Here is a 24,307-nt window from a genome sequence, read left to right on the forward strand (position 1 = left end):
ACATTTTGTATAGGGTTAGAACACTGGCACTAAGGTTGGTTACCAGACCTCAGTACACTCTCAAATATGAAATACCGGCAGCATCTGTCCAAATGTTTTGGGTTGATAGGACAAAAAGAGGCTTTTCCTAACAATTGTCATAAATACTAGCAGCAATAATATAATTATAATATATATCGGGATAATTACGGCTTGTTATAATTACATAGGTCTGAAGCACATAGGGTAAAAATCACATAGTAACAAACCTAAGTAGAAAGGGAAGAGTTGGGGTCACTAACACTGCAGGCTAAAATACTTTATTTACTTACATATTGCCAGCAGCGAACGTGAAAAAGGGGGTTTACGTCAAGTTATTGATATCTTCATGGGCCTTTCATAGTAGAGATTGACTCTGAAACTATGGGCTCCTCAACTCCCCCTAGAACATTTGTTAAAATGGGGTTGTCTTTTTGGCCTATGACACTAGGGTACTTCCTGAGATGCATTTCTTCTGTCAATGTTCCACATAACATCTGATTTGAGAAGTAATTTAACAGCATATGATCAAACTTTATCCAGCCAATGGCCATCCTGACAAATTCATAAAATACTTATATTACAAGAACAACACATATGCCTGTGCAAATCTTTGAAACTATTTATTTTGGAAAAACATTGGCTCTCACCTGACTCACTTATAGTATTTAGGGCCTGATTACGATGTCGGTCGGAAAGCCTATAACCGAAAGTCGTATTCTCCTAGACCGTATCAAAACCTATCCTCCCGACTTGGGGCCCAATTACGAAGTCGGTCGGAAAGCATTTCGTCCGAATCGGTCTCGGAATGGTTTCCGACTGAATCAGATTCAGGGAGTCCGACCAACCGGTTATGATGGTTCCGGATACCATTCGATCGGACTCCCATTGACTTCAATGGTAGCCTGTGTTCCGACCGAATACACATGCTCTCATTGAAGAAGGGGTGGGTGGGGAAAATCTTGCACCCTGGTGCCTGCCACACTGTGCATGGTCTGAAAGGGGGGTCCCTTGGGTGCCCCCATGGGCCCCATTCTGAAGGCTCCTGGTGAATGGGGGACTGCTCCAGGCCCCCAAGTCAGATTCCAACAGCCGGTCTGTGTTGGACCATCCGATTCGGAAAGGCTGTCCAAATCTGACATCGTAATCGCCTGGTCGGAAACGCGGTCCGTAGATCTGTATGAATCGGCTCCGACTGACACGGTTCCTCCGAGTGCCATTCTGAACCAACTCAGAAAGTCCGAATGGTGTCTGACTATCGTAATCGGTCGGTTGGAAAGCTTTCCGACCAACATCGTAATCGTGCCCCAAGTCAGGAGGATACGTTCTGACATCGTAATTGACCCCTTGGTCGAAACATTCTTGATTGACTAATTACCATGCTCGCGGTCGGAAGGGGAACCGCTCGGTCATTCTGAATCGGTTACGACCGGTATTCAGAGAATCTGAATCGGTCAGAGCCGATTCGTACAGCTCAATGGACAGCGTTTCTGACTGACCGATTACGATGTCGGATTTCAACAACATTTCTGGCTCGGTCTGTCCGACATGAAAAGGCTGTTGGACACTGACTTTGGGGGCCCCTAGCAGGCCCCCCTTCATCCTGAGTTGCACAGTTTGGGGTCGAGGGGTTACCTAAGGGACCCCCCTGTAAAACCATGCAAAATGTGGCAGGCACCATGGGGTGCCCACAACAGGGTGCAAGGTTTTCCGCAGACACCCATTTTTCCCATAGGAGGCTGTGTTGGCGGTCGGATCACAGGCCCCATTGAAGTCAATGGGAGTCCTTCCGAACTGTGATCGGAAGCATCATAATCGGTCGGGCGGAACCACTGAACGCGAGTCGGTCGGAACCGAATCTGACAAGGAGTCGGCGGTTTAGTTCCCAACCGACATCGTAATCAGGCCCTAAAAGTAGTGAAATCATATGCACTTAATGCATTGTCACATCAAAAAAACCAGAAAAACACTACCTCATATTAACCTATCCATAAGCATTAAATATGTGTCTACATATAATGGTTAACAAGTTTTAAAACAATATGTAATTTCAGAGAAAAGGTATAATGTGTCCCAAGTAAAGTAAAAAACACACTGAAGGAGAGGAGTGGAGCGAAATAAAATTAATTAGAACAGTGTGTTTAACAAACATACAACAAAGGAAAATTTCAATAGCCAACTAGGCATTTTATGTCTCCGCATAAACCTAAATTTATATTGGAGACAGTTTGTTTGTTATGGTAATAAACAGCGTTTCAACCTGTATCATTATGTAAGGGCCTCATCAGGACATATATGATGAAGGGACATCTGTAATATGGAGGGGATTTAATTAGGGCGGGACATAATAGGGCATATTTGATATGAAGGAATTTGTTTGCCATAGGACTCCATCAGACAAGTTTCAAGTTTTTTATTATTTACTCATTGAATTAAAACCCTTGCAAAAGGTAACACAAACCATAACAACTTATAAGTACAAAAAGACTTGTTGATAGAGTGGCATGTAATGCCTTACATCGAATTACAGTATCAGCAATAACAAGCTTGACTTGACTGAGTTATGAAGAGATCTTTTTCAGACAAGTAAAGTGCATATAATACTTTAACGTGCCTATTGAGAGGATTTGAAGTGATTGGCTGCCCGTGTCATCAGTAAAAAAGTTTAAACATAAGTAGCTTACCAGCTGGAATACCCATTAAAGTGTCTAGTTAACACAACTAAATTCTGTGGCAGGTGGCACCTTACAGCAAGATATATCAAGTTACAATATCAGCTGTGACAAGCTTAAACAAAATATACTTAAAACCTATGATGGGCTAATGAAATGCAGACTCCCTAAAATGAATGCTGGTTGGATCCACAGTACCATGTCAACAACAGAAACAAAAGAATGTAGCTGCCCATTAAAGTAACCAATGAAATTAATATTGAGTAAATCTACAATTCTTTCTTGCCCATGTCTTCAGTAGTGCATTAAAATGTGCAACAGCCCAATGAAAATAGACAGTAAAGTGCATACTAAGTGAGTCTTGAATGCTTACCTGCCCAGAGCAACAATACAAATTTTAGAAGTATGTACCATCCATTTGGCTAACCACAAACAAAAGCTACAAGTAACCAGCAGCTGTCAGACTTTGTAGCTGGCTTTTTATGTAGTGGGCCAATGTAGGGGCACACTATGCAAAAAGTTCAGACTTCCCTTATTGTTTTACAGAGGCTTACTTTCATAATCCCAAGTGCTCTATTTGCGGTAGTGTGGTCGAGCGCCTTAAGCATATCAGAGGGGGTGTTAAGCATTTGTTGCACACATAGAGTCAATAAATGGTACGGACACTCGAGAAAAAATCTGAGACCAAGTTGGAAAAATAAAACAGATTTTTATAAAATTTTAGACACCAAGATCATTGGAATCAGGTAAGTACTTTCGGAGTTATGAATTTTACAAAGGAATAGCGAAATGCTGAAATAAGGGTTTTTGAGGTAATGTTATCCAATGAGAGGAAAGACATATACTGAATACGTGTTGCAAGTGATTGTAGAGTGTGCTCTTTAGGATTGAAGGTATTTGGGGGCCAAAGTCCAAAGAACCACAAGCAGTTCAGGTTTACCTGCCCTGGTGTGTCTGGGTGGTGGTCGTGCAGGTATCCTTGAGCTCTACACAGTTTAGTCCATAGTACTTGTAAAAGGCTGCAAGTGGGGACTTGGGGACAAGTCCAGCAGAACCCAAAGGGGGGCTTGGGAGCAAGGGGGCGCAGTCGGTGTTTGTGAACTCGAGCTGTGGGGCTCAGGTGCAGAGGAGTTTATCCGGCTTGCTATTTGAGTTGGAGGCTCTCATGGTTCTCGATCTTGACCTGCATAGGGAGAGAAAACAGACAACAGCACCACTCTCGGTGTGAACCTCATCAGTCCTGATGTTCCTTGATGGGCGGGTCAGTTTTGGTGGCATTGGTGTCCAGACTGGACACTCATCAAGCCTTGGTTGTGGCAAATGCTCCGGTACCTAGGGTATTGGTGAAGGGGGCTCCAGGAGGATCTGGTGTCTCAAAAACTATCTGTAGAGACATGGCTGACCTCTTGAAACTACGGTGACCTCCTCCTGGCAAGGTGCTTCCTTGGTGGGCCTGATGGCCAGCAAAACAAAGAACCAGACAAGTGTGGTTAGTACCTGCATATGCAGGGGGATGGCTCCTCTACCCGAATGGAGATTCTAAGTGGTTGTTGAAGCACTGGACGTCAACCAAGGGTTTGGGGAGAATATTCAGCTTCTGTACAAGTAGGTCCTGCAATTATTGAAGTTACCAGCAGCCACTCAGGGATAGACACTAATTTCGGAGCAGGTCCTCTGTACTTGTGGTGTCAGCTCTTCTTTGTCCTTCTGTTCCCAGGTAGATTAATCTGAAGCTCTGGTGTCAGGGGGATCCCTAAATACTGAATTGAGGGGCGTTTGGTGAAGTGTAGGGTAGTAGCCAATTGGCTACCTACCTCTGGGCTGTCTACACCCCCTGTATTACCACTTCCTGTGGGGAGTGGGCATAATCTTGACCCAGAGTTCTGAGTTTCACTAAAACCAATAAGGTAAAAACTTTTCTTCGACTGTCCACTTCAGGAGGTCCACCTTAGGGGTGTACCTAGCCTGTAAGTGTGACAAGCCTTCTGACTATCTAATTTCCTGCCTGGTCTGGTGCCAAATGAGCCGCAGGGCAGGGGGTGGCATTTCCCAGGTCTGGGGAAGCTGTGGATGCATTTCAAAGGCTGTAGAGGCTTTCAAGCTTGCGGCCATGAGATGCTAATCTGCTAGCCATCCTGCTGGAGTAAGTGTGATCACCTACCATTCACTAGTGACTTACAGGTTTGCTAAAGCCCTTGCCAATTAGGTTGCAATTGAACATGTGTCTTGTTTTTAGGAAAAGAGCACTGGCACAGGGCCTGGTTAGCAAGGACCCAGTGCACTACCAATCAACAACTTCCCACAGGCCCTATCGAACATGCTCATATTGCTACAAATGGACACATGGGTGCAGGTTATGCTGGGCACTAGAACACACCTCTGTAGACAAATCCCACCAACAAAAGGTTTAAAGCAGGGGTGTGTGCTTGTGCCCACTCTGTTCAACCTTTTTCTGGCAGACCTTACACCAAAGCTAAATACCTGCAACTTCCACACCCCAAAACTAGGTGGCATGAGTCTCTACAGACTTCTATATGCTGATGACTTGGTCTTGGTGAACCATGCTCAGTTGGGACTGCAATGGTTGCTCAAAATCACACAGGAGTACTCAACTGAAAAAGGTTTGACCATCAATTTAGAAAAAAAGAAAACTATGTTGATTAACAACGTTAAGAGAAGACCTCCGACCTGGTACTGGGACAGGAAGCGAATTGACTCAGCAGAATGGATAATTTGTTCCTCAGAAAGAAGCAATGAATACAAAAGGAATGGCATATGGTATAACATTCAAAAATGTAAAGAGAAAATTATTAGGTCAAAGTATTTTGCCTCATTATCAATTAGTGCTACGAGGCAATATTTTTTGCTGAGCATTTGTCTCCACTCTTAAAAACTGGGGAGATTATAGAACCTCGCCATGAAGCTGGTATTACTCTCTCAAGTTTGATTTGAAAAAAGACTGGTTAGAGTATCACTGCCCAGTACCCAGCATCAGGCTTGAAAAGGGCAGGAGCAATGCCGTTTGGGCTCAGGACCTCTTTCGTCCGCCCTTTGCTATTTGGCATCTAATTACCTCGTTGATTGTCAACGTTGGAGCATTTAGTTGGGCTGGTGTTCGTTGAAGTGGAGCAGGTGGTTGGCAGACTGCCAGCGAGTCAGTGCTGTTAGGGTTTGTTTGCAGGAGTCCTGCCAGGGCGTCGCTGGAGGCTCCTCTGGCCAGCTGCAGGTTGAAATGGTTGAAAAGAAAGTTTGCCCAGGTTTCTTCAGACAAGTGTGAGGTAATTCTTCCTTGGGAAGGTCGCAGCACCTTGATGGCCTTTTCCCAGAATCGTTTGCTGTAATTATTCTTTACATCTGAGAGAAGCTTGCCCCGAACTGATCTTTCTGCGTCCTTTTTATGGCACATTTCAGTTCCCTTAGTGAGGACTTCCATTGTCTCAGGGCTAGCTGTAGAGTGGAATCCTCTGGCCTGCGATGAAGAGCTTTTAGTGTTTTGCTCACGGTCCTTTTGAATATCTTTAATTGTTTCAGTTGTGCCTGGGAGGTCCGTCCCTGTTGCCCAGTATCATTCTTTTGAGACTATGTTCCTACTGGGGTAGCAAGACTTTAGCAAGTCCTTTAGTAAAGAACTCACAGTTTGATAGTGCCCCATTGGATATTACCAGCAGTTGTTGAATCAAAGCATTAGCTGTTCCAGACAGGTCATTTATAGTGTAAGGGGAGTATTTGATTTATTTGATAATTAATGGTGAATACCAAGCCTGGTGCTTCAGCTTTGCTGCGAAATGCTGCCGGAGTTGCGTAAAATGGCACTGCTTGTGGAAGATGATTGCTGTCTGTCTTCTCCCCTAAATGGTATGAATGAACCATGTGAAACAATGAAAGGGTAACAAAGGTATAGTCTAGAGTGGAACTAGTGGAGTTGGAGTGGAAAGAAGCTGCCGCTGGTTTTCATAGGTGAACCAGCCGTTGAGGGCTCAGATGCTTAAGTGTTCTAAGTCACCTAAAAGTTGTCTACCAGTTTTATTTAGTTTGTGGGTTTCATTTCTGCCCTGAGCTGGTAGATTCCAATATAGGGGTTGGGCTGAAGTAAGTTCTTCAGCAGAAGGAAATCCTAGGAGATGTAAATTAAAGTCCCGATACCACAACATTCGAGGTTTGCTCTACCTCCAGGAACCTTAGGATTTCCTCTATCAACAGTTTTGAAGCGGTTGACCTGTTTTTAGGGTGAATATAAATAGTTATGATCACCACCTCAGTGTTAACGTTATGGTGGTGGATTATCTCTTGGTAGCATTCATTGCAGGTGACTTGGATTGCAGTACTCTTACTGAGCCTTTGCTTGTTGCAGACACATAGATAGCCAGGCCACCTATTAACCCGTTGGGTGCTGGTGACGGAACCACTCCGTCACCAGCCTCGGACGCGCTGTGCTAATGACAGAGCCTGCGCTGAGCGTTCCATTGAGCGGGCGGGGCCGTGACGGAACCACTCCGTCACAAGCACAGCGCGCCTGAGGCTCGTTCCGTCACGAGCATGGAGGTGCTGTGCGGCGCCGCGCGTCCCCCCCTTCCCCCTAGAGCTGCGGCGGAATTACTGCTGCAGCCAAGGGGTTAAATGTCTTGTTATGTTGTTCATCGGATGCTGCTCTCATTAATAGAGAGCACTGAGGGGCATATTATCAAGACAGGGCTTTGATTGGAATTCCATAGAGCAAATTATCAAGCCCATTATCGCCGCTTTATCAGCAGTTTTCTGCCGATAAAGCGGCGATAATTTTATCTCCTGTCTTGATAATATGCCCCTGAGTGTGCAGGTTTGGGTGGCCAGGCATCCGCTCTTGTTTGATCTAAGTATAACAGGGGGAGAGGGCAACCTGGTTCGTAATAGGGACTCAACCTTATTACCCACTTTTTAAATGTTGACCATTCCCTCTGCACTTTCTGGGCTGCCTCTGTTGTGCTCCAAGCGGCCTTGGTAACTTTATTCTCTAATAGATTTTCAACATGGACAAATTCTATTGAAATATAGTCTGATGACATTAAGTTATCTACATTTGGAATCAGGGCTAATAAGCATAAAATGTTCCCCTTATTTAAAATGTCGCAGTTGACTTTGGATTAATTTTCTGGTGAAAACTTGAATCAAAGGTGCCTGCAGTTGGGATGGTAGTGGATGTCCTGGCATGCTCCTGCTCGGTGTCGAACCCTCCCCCTAGCGAGTTAGCCCCTGTGGTCAAGGAGAAATTCCCCGTGAGTCACACTGCTGTGCAGTGCTCAGACAAGACCTAGTCAAAGTCTTAGCTCCATTCTTGGTGCCCAGAGAGCTGCCTAGGTGTTCTGTTGCTGTACTTACTTGGTTGATGTTCCAATCTGCCACATTCGATATTGCATCCGTCATTCCCGTGATCTTTGCTGATTCAGCGATTCTACTACATGGTTGCATCTCCTGGGTGTCAGCGGTGGCTTCGATACAGCAGTTAAGATTACTTGCCCCAACTTTATTCACGTGCTGGGTTCCCACTTGTGGTGTGCCTTGTGGTGGGGGGACGGTTCAGGGTTTTCCTTCTCCCCAGATATAGCCACTAATCTAAATATGGGGTATTCGCCCTACTGGTTAGTAGTGGAATTTGTCTTTTGTTTCAGGCTTTCCTTTTTTGCTTCTAAGTTGAGTATTGACTTGCTGTCCTAGGACCATAGCAGATTTGAAGTCTGACTTCTTGATAGCTGCCTTATGCTCGTTTACTGGGGAGTTCAGAGCCCCTATGGGTAAACACTTCTGAGTTCTGTAGAAGGACCATGCTTGCCAGTTCGACAGTCCACAATAATATAGTCAACGTCAGTTGCTGTTATGGGCTGGGAGTACTGGCCAGCAGATTTGTACATGGCTTGCTCGTTGCTCAGTGGTCGCTGATGTTGAGGCATGTTATATCCACAATTGTTAGTCTCAAGTGAACTTGGATTCCTTGTCCAGCATCACCTCACCCCTCTGTGTAGTACAGTCTCAGTGTAGTGGGGGGAGGGGCACGGGCACTTTGGTAAAATGCCCCAGGTGTGTTCAGACTGAGGTCAAACTAAAGCCAGACCTGGAGGCTAAGGATGGCGTAGCCGGGGGCTGGCAGATAAGACTGGCACTCAGGACGTGGCGTGTGCATGTGGCACACGGCTGGATCGCATGAACTGCTGCTCCAGGGAAGGGCTCGCCACACCGCAAGCCAACCCGACCTGGCTGAGTCGCTTAAGCACGCTTGGGGCTCAACCAAGGCAGTGGGGCCTAATTCCACTGTACCCCCCGTGGAACCCACCACTCACGGCCTTCCCTTGCTTTGCTTGTTGCTTCCTGCTCCATGTACATCCTCCGCCACACTTTCTTCTCTTCTTAGGTGTTTTAGGCTTTTTTTGTCGATTTGGAGAGAGGGACGCCACTCTCTTCCAGGTCACTATTTTGCTTTTTAACTTAACTTTTTTAATTCCGTGCATTTGGCCAAAAGGAGAGCAGGAGCGGGAGCAATCTGACGAGTGTGTCCCTGCCGCTTACAGCTCACGGCTCCCAGTGCCGGCATGACTGGTTCAACTCCTGAAGCTGCACGTAGGCTAAGCAGGGCTGGGTGCTCCCCACTCATGGCACCGCCACCCTCATTGCCTCAGTCCCCTCTGCTCAATTCCTCTCAGTGTTTGTCGCTCGCTCAACTCGGTTTGAGCTCGACAACTCATCAGCAAATTCCTCCTCCTGGCGTGCGTTGTGCAAAACAAGATATAGCAATGAATTTCCATCAGACAAGGACACTGCAGGAGCTTCCCAAGCCAAGCAGGGTTGTAGCACACACCCAAAATGTGCAAGAAGGAGTCCTACGATGAAGTATGTCACCAGACTGGTGGGTGAGTGCTACCATCCTTAATGGAAATCTTTTCTTTGTTTCAAGAATAACACTTGCCAGTTCAGAAAATCACAATTTAGCCTGTCCAGGGGGTACCTGTTGTCACTTTATGATCAGCAAAAGATAAACACATGCATAAGTAAGCTATATTATACTCATTTACAAAATGAAAGTTTTACTGAAGATTAGTCTTGCAACCTGGCCTCCTAGACGTACAGTGGACAAGTCTGAGGTAGTCTTTTGGCCTAATTTACAGGAAGAACTCTAAAAATAGATAGTATTAGCAGCAAGATGTAAATACATATTAGTAAACACACACAAAGGATGCTAAGGGTCTAGATGAAGCTCAAGATATCTATACACTCCCAAGTAATGTATGGAGAGCTAATGTGTTCAGAGAAGAGAAAGAGAAAAAGTATACCCATCAGACCACCCATTGGCGGAATCTCATCATCTGTGTTTTTAGATGAAAACTGGTATCCACTAGATCCTTCACTGAGTCATATTGTGAAGAGTACTAGTATAAGATCCACCAGTGAGAGCAAGCTAACAAGATCAAATGGTGGTGCTGGTAGTAGAAAGAAAAGTTGCAGTGCACAGAAAATTGTGAAAACATTAAAGAAGTGATTAAAATTGCCTGTTATGATGCCAAGGGTACAACTTTATTAAGGGGATCAACATAATGGCAAGATTAAAAGCAGAGTGATGATAGTAGACATCTCACTGGTGGATCTTATACTAGAACTCTTCACAATACGACTCAGTGGAGGATCTAGTGGATACCAGTTTTTACCAAAAAACCCAGAAGATGAGATTCCACCAATGGGTGGGCTGATGGGTATACTTTTTCTCTTTCTCTTCTCTGAACACATTGATTAGCTCTCCATACATTACTTGGGAGTGTATAGATATCTTGAGCTTCATCTAGACCCTTAGCATCCTTTGTGTAATTTTAAGACTTTCGGTATTCCCAGAAGGCATTTAGGAGTCCTAAAGTTAGGACTCCTAACTTTTGTGAATACCGAAATGAGTAAGTGTCTTCTGTGAATACCAAAATGAGTAAGTGCCTTCTGTGAATAAGAAAATGGTAGTAAGTTTAGGATTTTGTCTTAAGTTAGTTCTGTGGCTCTAAGGGCGGTGGACGTGACGATTGACATTTTCTTGAAGATCACAAGAACATTGGCTCATTTGAACGCCTACTGTGATATCTGAATCCTAGGATTGAAGGGTGACATGATTTTCCAAAGCAGCTCAGTCTGCAAGAATCTCACCAGCTTTACATAGACACAAATGTGTTTTTGATTCTTATGTACAGTATATCATATTTTAATCAGGATCTTTTTCTTCATATTAACAATCATGATAAACAGAAACTCATGCTCAGGAACGCAGTGAGGCTGTCGATCACTCATTTATTTTCTAGTGTAGATATAGTGAATGTTTTTTGTGGAATGTTTTTGGGTAATCACCACCATTCAAAGTCTAGAATTTGAACAGATTAAACACATTTTGTCTTGGTTACAAGAATACTTTATTTTTGCTTTAATGTTCATCATGTAAAGAATCACACACTCGACATATATAATCACACAAACAATGTACAATGGTAATTGCTACAGCTATTCAGTCAGATAAAATGATTCCAAAATGTGCAGATGAGATATTATCAAATGTAAAAAAGGCACTACCAAAGCAAATAGGTCGCCCCGTGAAACCAGTGGGTTTTGCCAAAGCTTTTTTGTATGTTAGCTATCCTTCATAAATGTGCACACATCTGTAGTGGCCACCTGGAAACAGGTTTGTAAAAGAAAACTAAATGCATTCAAAGATGGCTGGCACTGATGCACACGCATCCACAGTAGTTGTTGCATTTTTAAAAACATACCCTTCAAAAATGGCTGTAGTGGATGAGGGTTTATCTGTAGCAGCCATCTTTAAAAATGTTTCATTTCATTTTAACAAAACCTTCTTAAAGACAGCAAACGTTTATCCGTGCATATCTTCTGCTGCCATCTTTGGATAGGTTTTTGTTAAAAATAATTAAAAAAGCAATTCAGTGATACCTGCCGGACATGTTTTAACCTGCACTATAGACAGGTGGACATCAATGCAATATTGGCAGGTGAAGAACCATTAAAATGCCCACCTGTCAATAGCACGGCAGGCAGAAAAAACGGAAACAAATTACTGTTTGGGTCTTCTGGGGGCAAGAGGATGTCGGGTGAGTGCAAGAAAGTTGGAGAAATGGAATAGGTGACAGGGAGGCTAGTGGGAAAGAGAAGGGGGAAATAGGTACTCCAGGCACTGAGGTTGGATGTCAGCCTTGAAGCAATACATACACCAAACAATAAAAACACTGTAAGACCAAATGCGACAAACACAAGAATAGGTGGAAACTGCTTTGTGGGAAATGCTATGATCCTCGTGCCAAGTCGTCCTTCAAATCTCATTCTTGCATCACTCCATGATGCATTTCACCTTTACCAAATGAACTAAGTGGCCTATTAGCAAGAAATAGCGATATTTATTGCTAAACTTGGTTAGCGACTTTTTTTATCGCTGGCTATCGCTGGATATTTTAGCGGAGAAAACATGCTATGAGCAACGTTTTTCTCCATTGTGCTAAAATATCCAGCGATAGCGGCGAAATGCGAGAATATCGCTGGAAATCCAGCGATATTCTCGAATTAACGCCAACGGGGGCTTAATCTGATAATCCACCCCTCATTGACTATACAGGTAAGTCAACTTTTTAGCAGGTGTTAGTTTACAGCGATAATCGCTGCCTTGCTAATAGGTGATAGCTGTGTTAGCGACTGTTTTCAGTCGCTAACAATTTGGGTACGCCCACTTTGCATGTCATTAGCGATAAATATCACTGACATGCAAAGCGGGCCCCAAACCTGTAGCTATCACCTAAAAGCTGTCGCTAACTGCTGTTAGCGACAGCTTGCTAATAGAGGGATAAAAATATCGCCGCTTTAGCGGGAAATAGTCCTGCTAAAGCGGCGATATTGCCCTTGCTAATATGCCCCTTAGTTTTATCTGAAACATGTTTTAATGTCATAGAACTCAAATATAAAAATTATCAATCATCTAGCGGTACCCATTTTGGAGTAGCTTCTTCTAAATTATGGCTTTACTGATTGTATCAAATATCATCCACTGTCCACAAAAAGCACAGTACAACTGCATTTCCCTAGAGCAAAGACTATTTATTACTATTAAGGGAAATTATGTTATACAGTGGACAAATACTTGCAAAAGGGAATTTTCTCCAACATAACAGTGTCAGACACCTAACAGCAAAGTCGATGTAATACCGCCATGGCCAACAATTTTGCCGGTGGATTCAACATCATTGTTTGGCTTTGTTTTAACACCCTTTTGATGCACTAACTTTAGTAAAGCACACTTCCAGCTCTTTGGATTATTTCCTACAGCAGGGTTTAATGTCACAATCCTTAATGTTACGTGTATTTGTAAAGTGGTCCATCACACACGAGGATTTCAAGGTAGACAGTTAGCATGCCTCTATAAGTTAGATCATTACATTACTACATGTACTGCTCATTTGATTCTAAACCTGTGTTTAAAAACATGGATAAAACGCTGTTGATGAGATATGCAGATTGTGAAAGCCTTTGCCCATAGACTCCAATGCTTGTGAGTCATATTATACCTATGAGATTGAAAACATAGTTGACTCGGAGTTCTTAGTTTTTCAGAATAATCAGTTTCACAATGTTCTTGAAATTAACCGCTACAGAAAAAAAGTATATTAAAAGCCTTAAGCATGGGGGAGGAGCCAAGATGACCACCGGAGCGGACGTGTAGGCTCCCGGCTCCGCGAGTTCTCGAGCCCCGCTCTGAAATCCTGATTATTATCCTGAGGTCGCGCTGCAGCGGGGTGTTGGTGATTGCGCGCTGTCCTCATTCGTGTTCTCCTGGGGTTTCTACCTGCCTGGTAACTGGAGTTATTCGGGAAGTTGTTTGGTGGCCTCCATAGCCCTGAAGCCGGGACCTACGCAGCTGAATGCCGCCGGGTGCTAATTGCTCAACACCGGCCAGCCGGGCCTGTTCGGAGCTGGCCCTTTAGGACGCATTGACGGCCGACGGGGAGCAGGAACAGAATTTCGCTGCTGGGGCGTAGCTCCTCGCACCACGCGACTGGGGTGCATTTGCGAGATGGGGACTCACTGGGAATACTTCTTCTTTGTGTAAAGCTGGAGGTGAGCAGTATCGACCCCATTTTCGAACTTGCCTGGTTTTTGCGGACCACCCCCGAATTTGCCCCAGCCTTGAATTGATGAGGAGATGGCTGTTACCGAGGATCGCTCCTTAGAGGTCTGCCTTGTTGGCATCGGTACCTTGGACTGCTGCCTGCCGGTGCCGTCCTCGCCCCCATTTTATTGTCATTCTCCCTCCACGGTGGAACCGTTTGCTGGCTCCCTGCACGAGGTAGGCTGCAGTACCCTGCCTATCGCTGTGATGTGTGATGGGGTGTGCGGGTCATCTCGTAACGCGGTGATGTGGGGTCCCCAACCTGAGCTATCCTGTGGCACCATTCTCGCTGCTCTTGGGGACCTACGATCTGCGTGGAGGGATGGTTACCGAGAGCTGGGTGAGAAGCTTGATGGCGTTGCGTTCACTCTGAAGCGAATATGGCTGGACTGCTCCCAGTGGGATGGCGATTTGCCTTCTCCAGTTCCTGAGGTGGCTACTATGTTTCCCCGCGAGTGCGGAGGGGAGCGGATTATCCCTGTTAGTGTTGTTGCCTGCGGACGGCCGTCTGCCAGCTCCTGTGGCGCTGCAGTGTATCTCTCCCGCCTGGGGGCTGAGACTTCGTTCACGGTATCGTCGCTATTGCCCCGAACAATGCTTTTGCAGCTGTTAGCCCCTTTGACTGCATCCTCCTTCCAAGCCCCACGATCCTTGCTGTGGACTGAGTGTCATCGGACGAACCTGGGGATGATGTTTGTCGGTGAAGATGGACCTACTGGTAACGGGCGGCGTCCATTTTGTGTTTACAGACCTCTCCTCTGCCATGCGTGGACATTTTGTTTCTATGTGTTGGGTGGGACGGGCTTCCCTCAGGGGCCATGTTTAGGGGGGCTCGCACGAACGGGCCAGGGCTAGGTGCTCCCTTTCATAGTTGATGGCTGCTTGGCTGGCGGAGGATCGGATTGATATGTCCCAAAGTAACATTCAGCTGCGCTGTGTTTGATGACTCTCCCCATTCATTACCGTAACTGTTGCTTATTATTGTTGCCATTTACTCTTGGGGTGGAGAATGAACTTGTGGCTTGGGAGACCGGGAGCTCATATGTATGACCCTCCTCCGATTTATAGGGTTTCTTCTTCTTTCTTTCTTCCTTTTCTGTGTCTATATTTCAAGTATTCTTTATTGGGCGACAGACACACTGCTGGGGGGGGGTAGGCCGTAGCCTCTGCATGTGTGTAGGGTGGGGGGTGAGGAGGGGGGGCTTTTATTTTGTCCGTTTTCAGTTCCTATGGGCCTTATTTTTTCTCTTTCCTTTTTTAATTCCTTTTCTCTTCTTCTTTTCTTCGGGTCAGTAGGGTGGCTTGGTGTGGGGTGGGTACGGACTGGCGCGAAATATTTTGGTGGTAGTTTATCCTTCCATTGCTATTTATGTGCCGATACTTTGCTTATGTTTCTCTGTTCGTTAGATATCCTTTGGTAGGCGTTGCCCACTCTTACTCTCGCTGGACTGTATGGTTACTGATCCTTCTCTGTTTCTATCCTTTTACGTATATTGTTAAAATTTTAAAATGAACCTTAGATCTCCTGTTTCTCGGCGGTCTGATGTTTTCCAGTGTAATTCTGAATGCTTGCTACTTTGTATTGATGTACTGCTGAGTCACCGTATAACTTATGAAAGTGCTTAGACAGACGTCGAGGCCGGCCGGATGGTTGTAGGCCCGTAAATGTTTGATGATACTGCACAATAAAGGTTTTAAAAAAAAAAAAAAAAAGCCTTAAGCATACATTACATCTAAAAGGGAATTCTGGCACTTCAGTAAAGGTAAAGGTCAGCTTAAAATGTTGTCAAAAATACCTAATTTATGTCCTTGCTGTATTTATTATCTAGTACTAAAAATTTGATAGAGAGGCTCATGTGAGTAGAGATGCCCTAAATTCATAGCAAAACAGCATAATGCAGAGTATTGTTTCTGGCAGACGTCTCCCTGCATTGTTACAGAGTCTCCTCAACTCCTGATGAACTACAAGTTAATAGGTCAAGCGTTGCCGCATGTACCTTGTGTTGAGGCTACTAGTGGGAGGCCGGGGCCATCCAAAGTCCAAGCTTTACACAAATGTCGAATCCCCCTCCACCCCCAAGGAAGACAAGTTCTCTTCCCTGTCTTTGAGCAGTGGGGGGTCTGGACCCTCTGGTCAAGATTCATGTGTTGGGTCCCAATGGTCACATTCCTTGAGCAGGAGTAGCTCTAGTTGTCAGGAGTTGTCAATACAATATTAGAGGAGTAGCTCAGGTACTTTTTTCAGAGCAGGTATTAAAGGCTACAGGATATAGATATATACATATGTTCCAACTCCAGGGATGAAATCATGCAGGCTGTAACATTCATAAGATGGACACAGAAGCAACCAGAAGGAGGCGCACCATCTTATACAACCAACACTGTGTCCTCTTCGGGACACTATTCCCACTTTCTCAACGCACGCTATATTACTTTCTCCAATTCACAGAGCCCATGGGGAGGAACACTCACACACACAAGTACAGACATGCACACATGCAGACACCCACATGCAAGCACACACACACATCCACACAGTACACATACAATACGCATCCTGAGGTGGAAACAAGGAATGTACTTGGGATAGAATTGATTTTACTGGGAAGATACCATACACTGCTTACCTTTGAGGGATGTAGTTAAAAAGCCATGTGCTCCTTCTCTCTTTATTTACCTCTATCATACCATATATCTTAAGAGTCTGTCGAGATATCATATGTAGTTTTGCTCTCATTTGTCAACTGTTATCTGGTTCAGATCACTACCAACCATCTAGGTCTCTACGGTGCCGAACTGTATATCTCAGAATGGACCCTTGTGTTATTAGACTCTTCTTTTATTTGATTGTCCTTCCTCCTTGTTTATTGTTTATGAAAAATGCTCAATAAAATACTCCTGAAATGAAAAAGCCATGTGCTCAATAGCCTATAACAAGTCACTAAATTGCCCGGTCAGGCCCTTTATAAATGGTCTAATATGAGGGGGTTTTGTCCACACTGAGAGCCTTGTTATCTACAGGTGAACACAATATAGAAGCACCTCCCACTGCACGTCAATTGCTTAATCCACTGGAAAGGAATTTAGGCCACACCCAAAAAAGTGAAACTATGGCAGGATTGGACAGCTGCCGCTGACGTGTCAGCGGGGCCACCCCAATGAAGAATTTCAGTGCTCCGGCAGCACCTCACTCTCACACCTTCCCCATCGCTCCGGAATTAGCAGCTTAATATTAATAGGAGCTGTTTGCAGGTAAATGATATATATGTGAGGGGGTCTGGGGTGTGCTATCAAAATATTCATAAAAAGAAACTATAGAGGCATTTGAATAGAACCCCTGCTAGGCTGGCACACTGAACCTGATATTACCAGCACCCGGGAACATTGGAGCAGCACACTGGTAGTATTGGCAGCGTACTGGAGTATTACCTAAACGTGCAAATATACTTTGGAAAGGCATTGTCATATGATGGTTAAACTCTGGAATATAATAGCAAGAATTTTGATGGTATTTTATTTTCAAGATCATGAATGTTGATGCGCCAATAGCAGGAAACACAACATATTGCACATTGTCTCGCCAGTGTCGTGCCAGTGGAATTATTTTCGCTGGTGGGACAGCCCCACAAGAAAGCTTTCTCTCCTAGAATTCCAGTGGGATGTTGAGGACCAACCCAGGTGAAGCGGTAGGAATACCCACCTGTGGGACCCAAACAATGCCAGAAGAGACAGGGCCATTAATTCATTTGCAGTAGGAACTCTCCTATGTTAATTAGCCTTACCAATGTAAGGGGCTTTCACTGGTGTGATGTATTGGCGGACCACACCTCTGTGCACCTTTGTGCAATGTTCTGTCCATAAAAGGCCTTTATGCATTGACGTTGAATATGTCTAATGTGTCTGTGAACATTATTCCCCACTTCCAATTAAAAAAGTCCTAGCTCGTACTTTGCCAGCTTCATTATCAACATTATTCAATGTGGAGAAGTGTGGCTCACTGGTTAGAGGAGGCAGACCTGGAAGCAGAGGTCAGCCCGGGACCAGGGTTCAATTCCCGGCTCGGTGGGGACTTGAGTCCTAAAATGTCCATGGACTCGACAATTCTCGCTCCGGTGCCTACAGGTTCACACTCTGCGACTCTGGGCAATAGCTTGCTTAATCTCCACAACGGCCCCTCGCAGCGGGATGCCTGGCTTTCACCTTGCGGATACCCTGCCGGGGTTATCTCACAGGGGAATACCAGGACGGGTTCCCTAAGCAAGCGCTTAGAGACCGCTTGGTGATTTGCGCTATATAAATTCCTGTACATTTACAACACGTTCCTTTTTACAATCAGACTCTTGGAAAATGATTGCCTTTTATAAGATTTGGTGGCAAGATGTATTGTCTTACAGAACTGGAAATTCTGTAGGAAACAGGAGGGAAATGTGTCCAAATAAATTCAATTACATTTAAAATAATATTTTTTATTAGAATGCACATTGGATTGTTGATGGTGTGACAACTAATGGAGTGCCTCTGACTGCTGCACAGAGCTACATGGCTTGGCAGTTCAGGCTGGACTGTTCCCATGAGGCACAGGGTCAGACTGATTTGCATATAGCCATGTCTGAACTGGGGTAGTGGAGTGAGCTAAAGAATGATGAAGGATTAAACCCAGATCAGTTGACTGGGGGTGAGTGTTTGATTTGCTCAAATGCTCCGTCCATCATCCCCCTTGGTATCGCTTTGTTCGCCCTAAGTTGGCAGGGTATGCCTAGACGTGGGTCCCTTGCTCACTTTGCCACTGGATTCAAGATAGCCTGGCTGACGAGGGTTATGAACCCGAAACTGGTCCAAGGATGCTTGCTCCAAGTCCAGGGAAGACATGGCTTGGCAGTTCGGGCTGGACTGTTCCCATGAGGCACAGGGTCAGACTGATTTGCATATGGCCATGTCTGAACTGGGGTGGTGGAGTGAGCTAAAGGATGATGATGAATTAAACCCAGATCAGTTGACTGGGGGTGAGTGTTTGATTTGCTCAAACCCTCCGCCCATCATCCCCTTTGGTATTGCACAGAGCTACATGCATGGGACTGCTCTGACATCTCTCTCAAAACAGAGACAATCTAAAAGACTGACCGTGATAAAACTTGTAAGTGATGCACAATGAGGGTGAGGGGTAGTTGACCTTGGAGCTAGTCACATACACTAGTGTATTGATGTTTGCCTTCTCTATTTACCTGTCCTGTATTCTGAGCTGAGTCAATGTATCCCTGCATTTAACCAGTGTTATTTACTGTCTATAAAGTCATTATTACAATGAAGCAAATGTGCATTTATGAGCCCACTATTAACCCCACACCACACGTCTTACCTAAAAGGTCAACTGCACCCTAAGTAATGTTACACTTTTGTGTCTAGTCCCAGGATATGGCACTGGGGTGCACTGATAGCTGACTTATGCATACTTGGATTTACATTACTTTATTCAATCTATTACCATGGTGTTTAAAGACATTTACCTCTGTGTTATGCTGTTAATGGAAAATAGATGTATTTTCTAATTAAACCTCTGATAAATATTTCACCATCTTCATTCTTTCTAGGATATGGCATTGGCCTCCCACCAAACTCTCCTCTTACCTCCAACATATCTGAGCTTGTCAGCCAGTACAAGTCCAGTGGGTTTATGGACACGCTGCACGACAAGTGGTACAAGGTTGTCCCTTGTGGTAAAAGAAGTTTTGCTGTCACTGAGGTAACTCCAGTTGTTTTTCTTTCTTACTTTTATTCTTGGGATCGTTTGCATGCAATTTAGTTTTAGTCTCTCTCTCACACAATCACACACATATGATGGCCTGCCTCAACAGTAGTATGAAATTGCATATTGCACATTATGCATCTGCATTATCATATATGGGTTATGCTTTGGTTTTCAAACATATTGATTTTTTAAAGTTAACCTAAAATAGAATGCAAATGATTCGTTTCATACAGTGAGACAAAATCATTTTGAAGAGACCGTGTAAGTATGAGCAGAGTTGGAGGCATATTATCATGAACGGCGTTAAAATTATCGCTGCTTTAGCGGCAGGGAACTGCAGCTAAAGCAGCGATAATGGGCTTGATAATATGCCCTTGAGAATTCCAATAGAAGCCCATGTTCACACCAGAACGATAATTTGAAAGCCGTTTCTTGATAATATACCCCTTGGTTCCTTGTCCAAAGTCATTGTAATTTGTATTCTTTGATGCAGAAAATAGTAGGCCCAACTCATAAATATTGGTGCATGACTTATTCTTATAGTACTCCTGGCTTGCTCCTGGAATTCATGGCTACCACAAGTGTAATACACAGCAAAAACGTTGTAAATCGGGTGCAGTGTTTTTCTCATGTAATTTTAGCTCTGCTCTGCTAATGACATATGATTTGATATTTACACTGTACTAATACATGTGTGATTGTGTGTTTATTAGTATAAATGCTCTAACATGAGATTTTTTCCCACATTTGTTTACAATGACATGGTTATAGATGTGTATATTTTTTTAAACCCATATAGTACCATCATTTACATATTCACTTCGCAAACCATAACTCGCAAACTAAATGCAGTGCTTGTTAACTCAAAATATTTATGCCAATACGAACATCTGAGAGCACTACACAATTAAATAAGAACACATACCCAGACAAATAAATTATGCTCTATCCATAGTGTTATTGTACATAATGGTAAGGTGATTTGTTACGTCACAAATGAGATCATCTCGGTAACTTGTGACGTCAATTGTCAGATCGTGAGCAACGTCATGAGTAGTGCATTTAGTGTGTAGGTTATGGCATTTAGGTATAGCATCTATCATTATAGTCAATTATAGTACACTGTCAATGACAATACTAGCCCACTCCCTGAGTCATAGCCTCGAGTCATAGGTTGTGGCTTATAACCAAGGGGATAGCAGTAAACACCTGATGTAGCCATCACCAATGCTGTATGAACACCTACTTAGGGCAGAATATTAATAATTAAACAAGGAGAAACAGAGAGAAAGACATGGACATGTTGGAGCAGAGGCCTTTTTACAAACTATTATTTACCCTCAGCCATTGTTCCATTATCTTTATTTATTTATGTTGTGAGACTGGAGCACGGTGCATGAAAATGCTGCACATTGATTAGATAACTAGTTACATGATCAATCATAATATATATATACATATAAGATAGTCATTATGAGTGAAGAACTTTAAATAAACAGCATATAAATGTGTGAAACGAGAAAGAGACTTTGATGAAAAGACTTCATTAGAGGGTTTCAGCACACTGGAATTGCCCACTAGAGGGTGTCGAAAACCCGAGAAATTTCTTACAGGTGACTTGTGCTGGTGTGAATTAATTTACCATGAATTGTCATGCTTCCTAGATATTACGAAATAATTCCCACCAGATTACCAGGGTGTTCAGCTACATTCTCTGTGTCCCCTTGGATGCTAGCGGTACACCCGCTACTCAGGGTCTTGGGGCCATATGTATCAAGCCTTTTTCCCGAGTCGGCCCGTTTGCGAATTGAAAAAGCCTTTTGGGATGTATCATCCCAAAAGGCCATCGCAAAATAGAGAATTGCAAAATTTGCGATTCACTATTTTGCAAACGCAATTAAGGACTTACAAATTGCGATTCCTTAAATGCAATTCTGAAAGCACCAGAAATTTGCTATTTGGCCTTAAGGAATTGCACATTACCCCCAACTTCAAGTTGGTGGTAAGTTGCGATTTTCTTTAAAAAAGCACTTTTTTGATTTTTTTTAAAGTTCCATATGTCGCACATACATGCCCTTAGGGCATGTATGTGCGCAAAATGTGCAAAATGTGCAAAATGTGCACACAGGCATACTTCAGGTGTCCTTTTGGCACCCTTGCAACCTTGAAATTGCATTCTTACTTTGCGATTCTCTAATTGGTAATCGCAAATTGAGAATGTCTTCCCATTCATTCCTATGGGCCTTCTAGCCCATAGCAGTGAATGGAAAGGTATTCCTTATTTGCGAAACTCAATTTGCGATTCGCAATAAGGAATATGTAAGATTCGCAACATTTTTAGCAAATCCTAAATACACTGCATTTTGCGATTCTCTAATTGCGATCTCTAAAAATCGCAATTTGAGAATCGCAAAACTCTTTTTTGATACACGTGGCCCTCAGATTCCACTTGGACCTTGAACTATACTCATGCATTAAAGGTCAGCCACTGTGCTCCACATCTTCCAGCGTAACTTTTGGAGCTGGCTGGCAAACTGTTACAGGCAGAATTGAGGCTTACAGAGATCTTGGCACAGAAGAACAAGTAGCTTCTTATTTTTGAAATCAGGAAAAGAGTTGAGGTTCTTGAACTTTAACAAAACTGAGAGAGCCCACAACACTATGTAGGGTTCACATGACTCAATCCCACCACATGTGTGGAAACGCAGAACACCAGTCTCTGTGACCCAGATGATGCTGACACACCCACAGCGTGAACTCATTGAGGAGATGCTCTAAAACCAGATTGCCACCACATGTTCTGTTGAAGGAAATACATATTTTAGCCTTAAAGACATTCCCTAAAAGGACCGAAACGCTCTGGATGATTCTATGTTAAAGAGGTTTTAATAAGAGAAAATGCCACACTAATGTTTTGCTAATGAAGTATACGTGCAGACTGGACCTTGCATTATAAATGTATTATAGTATTGAGCTCTCTGTATAGAACTATTGGACGACTTGAATTACTATTAGAATTACTCTCCCAAATTGGATTGCCTGAAACACCTCTTTTCCGTTTCTGAACTGGACCATTTCACAAAAGAATGGCAACAAATACAAACTCCTTTATTGATTTGTCTAGCAGTGGATACCAGTTCTAAAATCAGCAAAAATGATACTAACTTCATGGGGGTCTAATATTGAAACGTTTGTGGCCCATATACCAGACGCGGTCGGTAGTAGGTGTACCTGCAGGGCGGTGTCGTGGGGAGGGGGAGGAGCAGGGTGGGGGGGTAGTAATCTATGGATAACTGAGCTTTACAGGTAAGTAGACATATAAATAAATAAAACGAATTTTGTTGCGCGCACTGCATCGCATTCGGGAATGCAGTGCACACAACGAAATCTGTTTTATTTATTTATATGTTTACTTGTACCCAACTATTTACTACAGAATATATATTTTTAAGGGGAGGGGTGTAATACCCCAAACACCCCCCCCCACTAACTATGCCCCTATGTACACACACCTCCCTCAGACTCAAATGAATGCCCTGTAAACCAAGCCCAGTACTTGTATATTTTCCAACTAGTTCTGACCCCAAAATTCCCCCAAAGGAATTAAAATGTAAGTTATTCTGTTATGTTACATGGTTTGAGTAACAAGCGTATTCTGTTATGTTACATTGTGTAAGTAACAAGCAATGCATCCTTAAAGCTAGAGACATAAACCCTCTCTAACTTCCTTAGAACCTCCCGCTGCTATGCAGTCAATACTTTCTACATTCTTCACCCTTCGTTTCTCCTGCCCCATCATCTAATATCTTTCATCGTATTTGCCCTGTGAAAAGCCTGTGGTCGAAATTAATTTGCTATACAAGACTATGCCAGACAATCTAGCAGGTACCTTGGGAGAGCATCACTGTGTTATTTTCCACCTCACAGCTCTTCTGGCATACCCCAAGATGTCCTACTCAGAAATGCTTTCCTCTGCATTGTATGCATGCCTATTAATGAAGACCCCTTTTTCATTTGCAGCGACTTCTGTATTGCAGTAAACTCACACTTTATGCTTCAACATGTTGAGTCCAGTGGGACCATGCCCCTAACAAATTAATTCGTCTATGGATCCATCTTTCTGTGACTTAGCTATTTCTGTAGGCCACCAAACAGAATGTCACAGGCAGCATGTCATTCAGAAAGGTACTGATGATTGCAAACTTGGTGGGAAGATGCCTGGCCAGAATGTCGAATATAAGAATTGGCTTGGTAGTTTGGTTTGCCCTGTTCCCATCATGCACTGGGACAGGAACAGACTAATTTGCATATAGCCAAGTTCTGAGCTGGGAGGTGCAGTGAGCTAAAAAACGGTGATGGATCAAGCCCTGATCTTTGGACTGGGTAAGAGTGGTCTGCTTAATTCAGGCACTCTGTTCATCACCACCCCCTTTTCTGAATCAGAATGTCGAATATGACAGCCACAATGCCATATTTGTCATCTTGGAAGCATAATGACTGTTAAGTGCAATTTTAAACATCCATTAACTTCGCTCATTGACCCCTTCCTCTTTAAGGACAAAGTGACTGTATTTTATCTGATAGACATAGAGTGTAGGATGCAGACGGGATACCCACTTACATTATGCAATAACATACCCAGAGGAATCTGACATAGTTACATCTTCAGGCAAAAGCAGAAAGTGCATGCTGTACTGCTGAGGAAGCAAG

General features: G+C 43.8%; 1 protein-coding gene across 1 annotated transcript in view; it reads left to right on the forward strand.

Moving 5' to 3' along the window:
* The window catches only part of GRIN3A (glutamate ionotropic receptor NMDA type subunit 3A), a 610,101-nt gene that overhangs the window by 467,369 nt on the left and 118,425 nt on the right, over positions 1-24,307 (forward strand). Inside the window, exon 6 of the mRNA XM_078677625.1 lies at positions 19,440-19,591. Coding sequence (XP_078533751.1) covers positions 19,440-19,591 — 152 coding nt within the window. The remainder of the gene's footprint in view (positions 1-19,439; positions 19,592-24,307) is intronic.

This window comes from Lissotriton helveticus, chromosome 2_1 (genome assembly GCF_964261635.1).
Source record: "Lissotriton helveticus chromosome 2_1, aLisHel1.1, whole genome shotgun sequence".
NCBI lineage: Eukaryota > Metazoa > Chordata > Amphibia > Caudata > Salamandridae > Lissotriton > Lissotriton helveticus.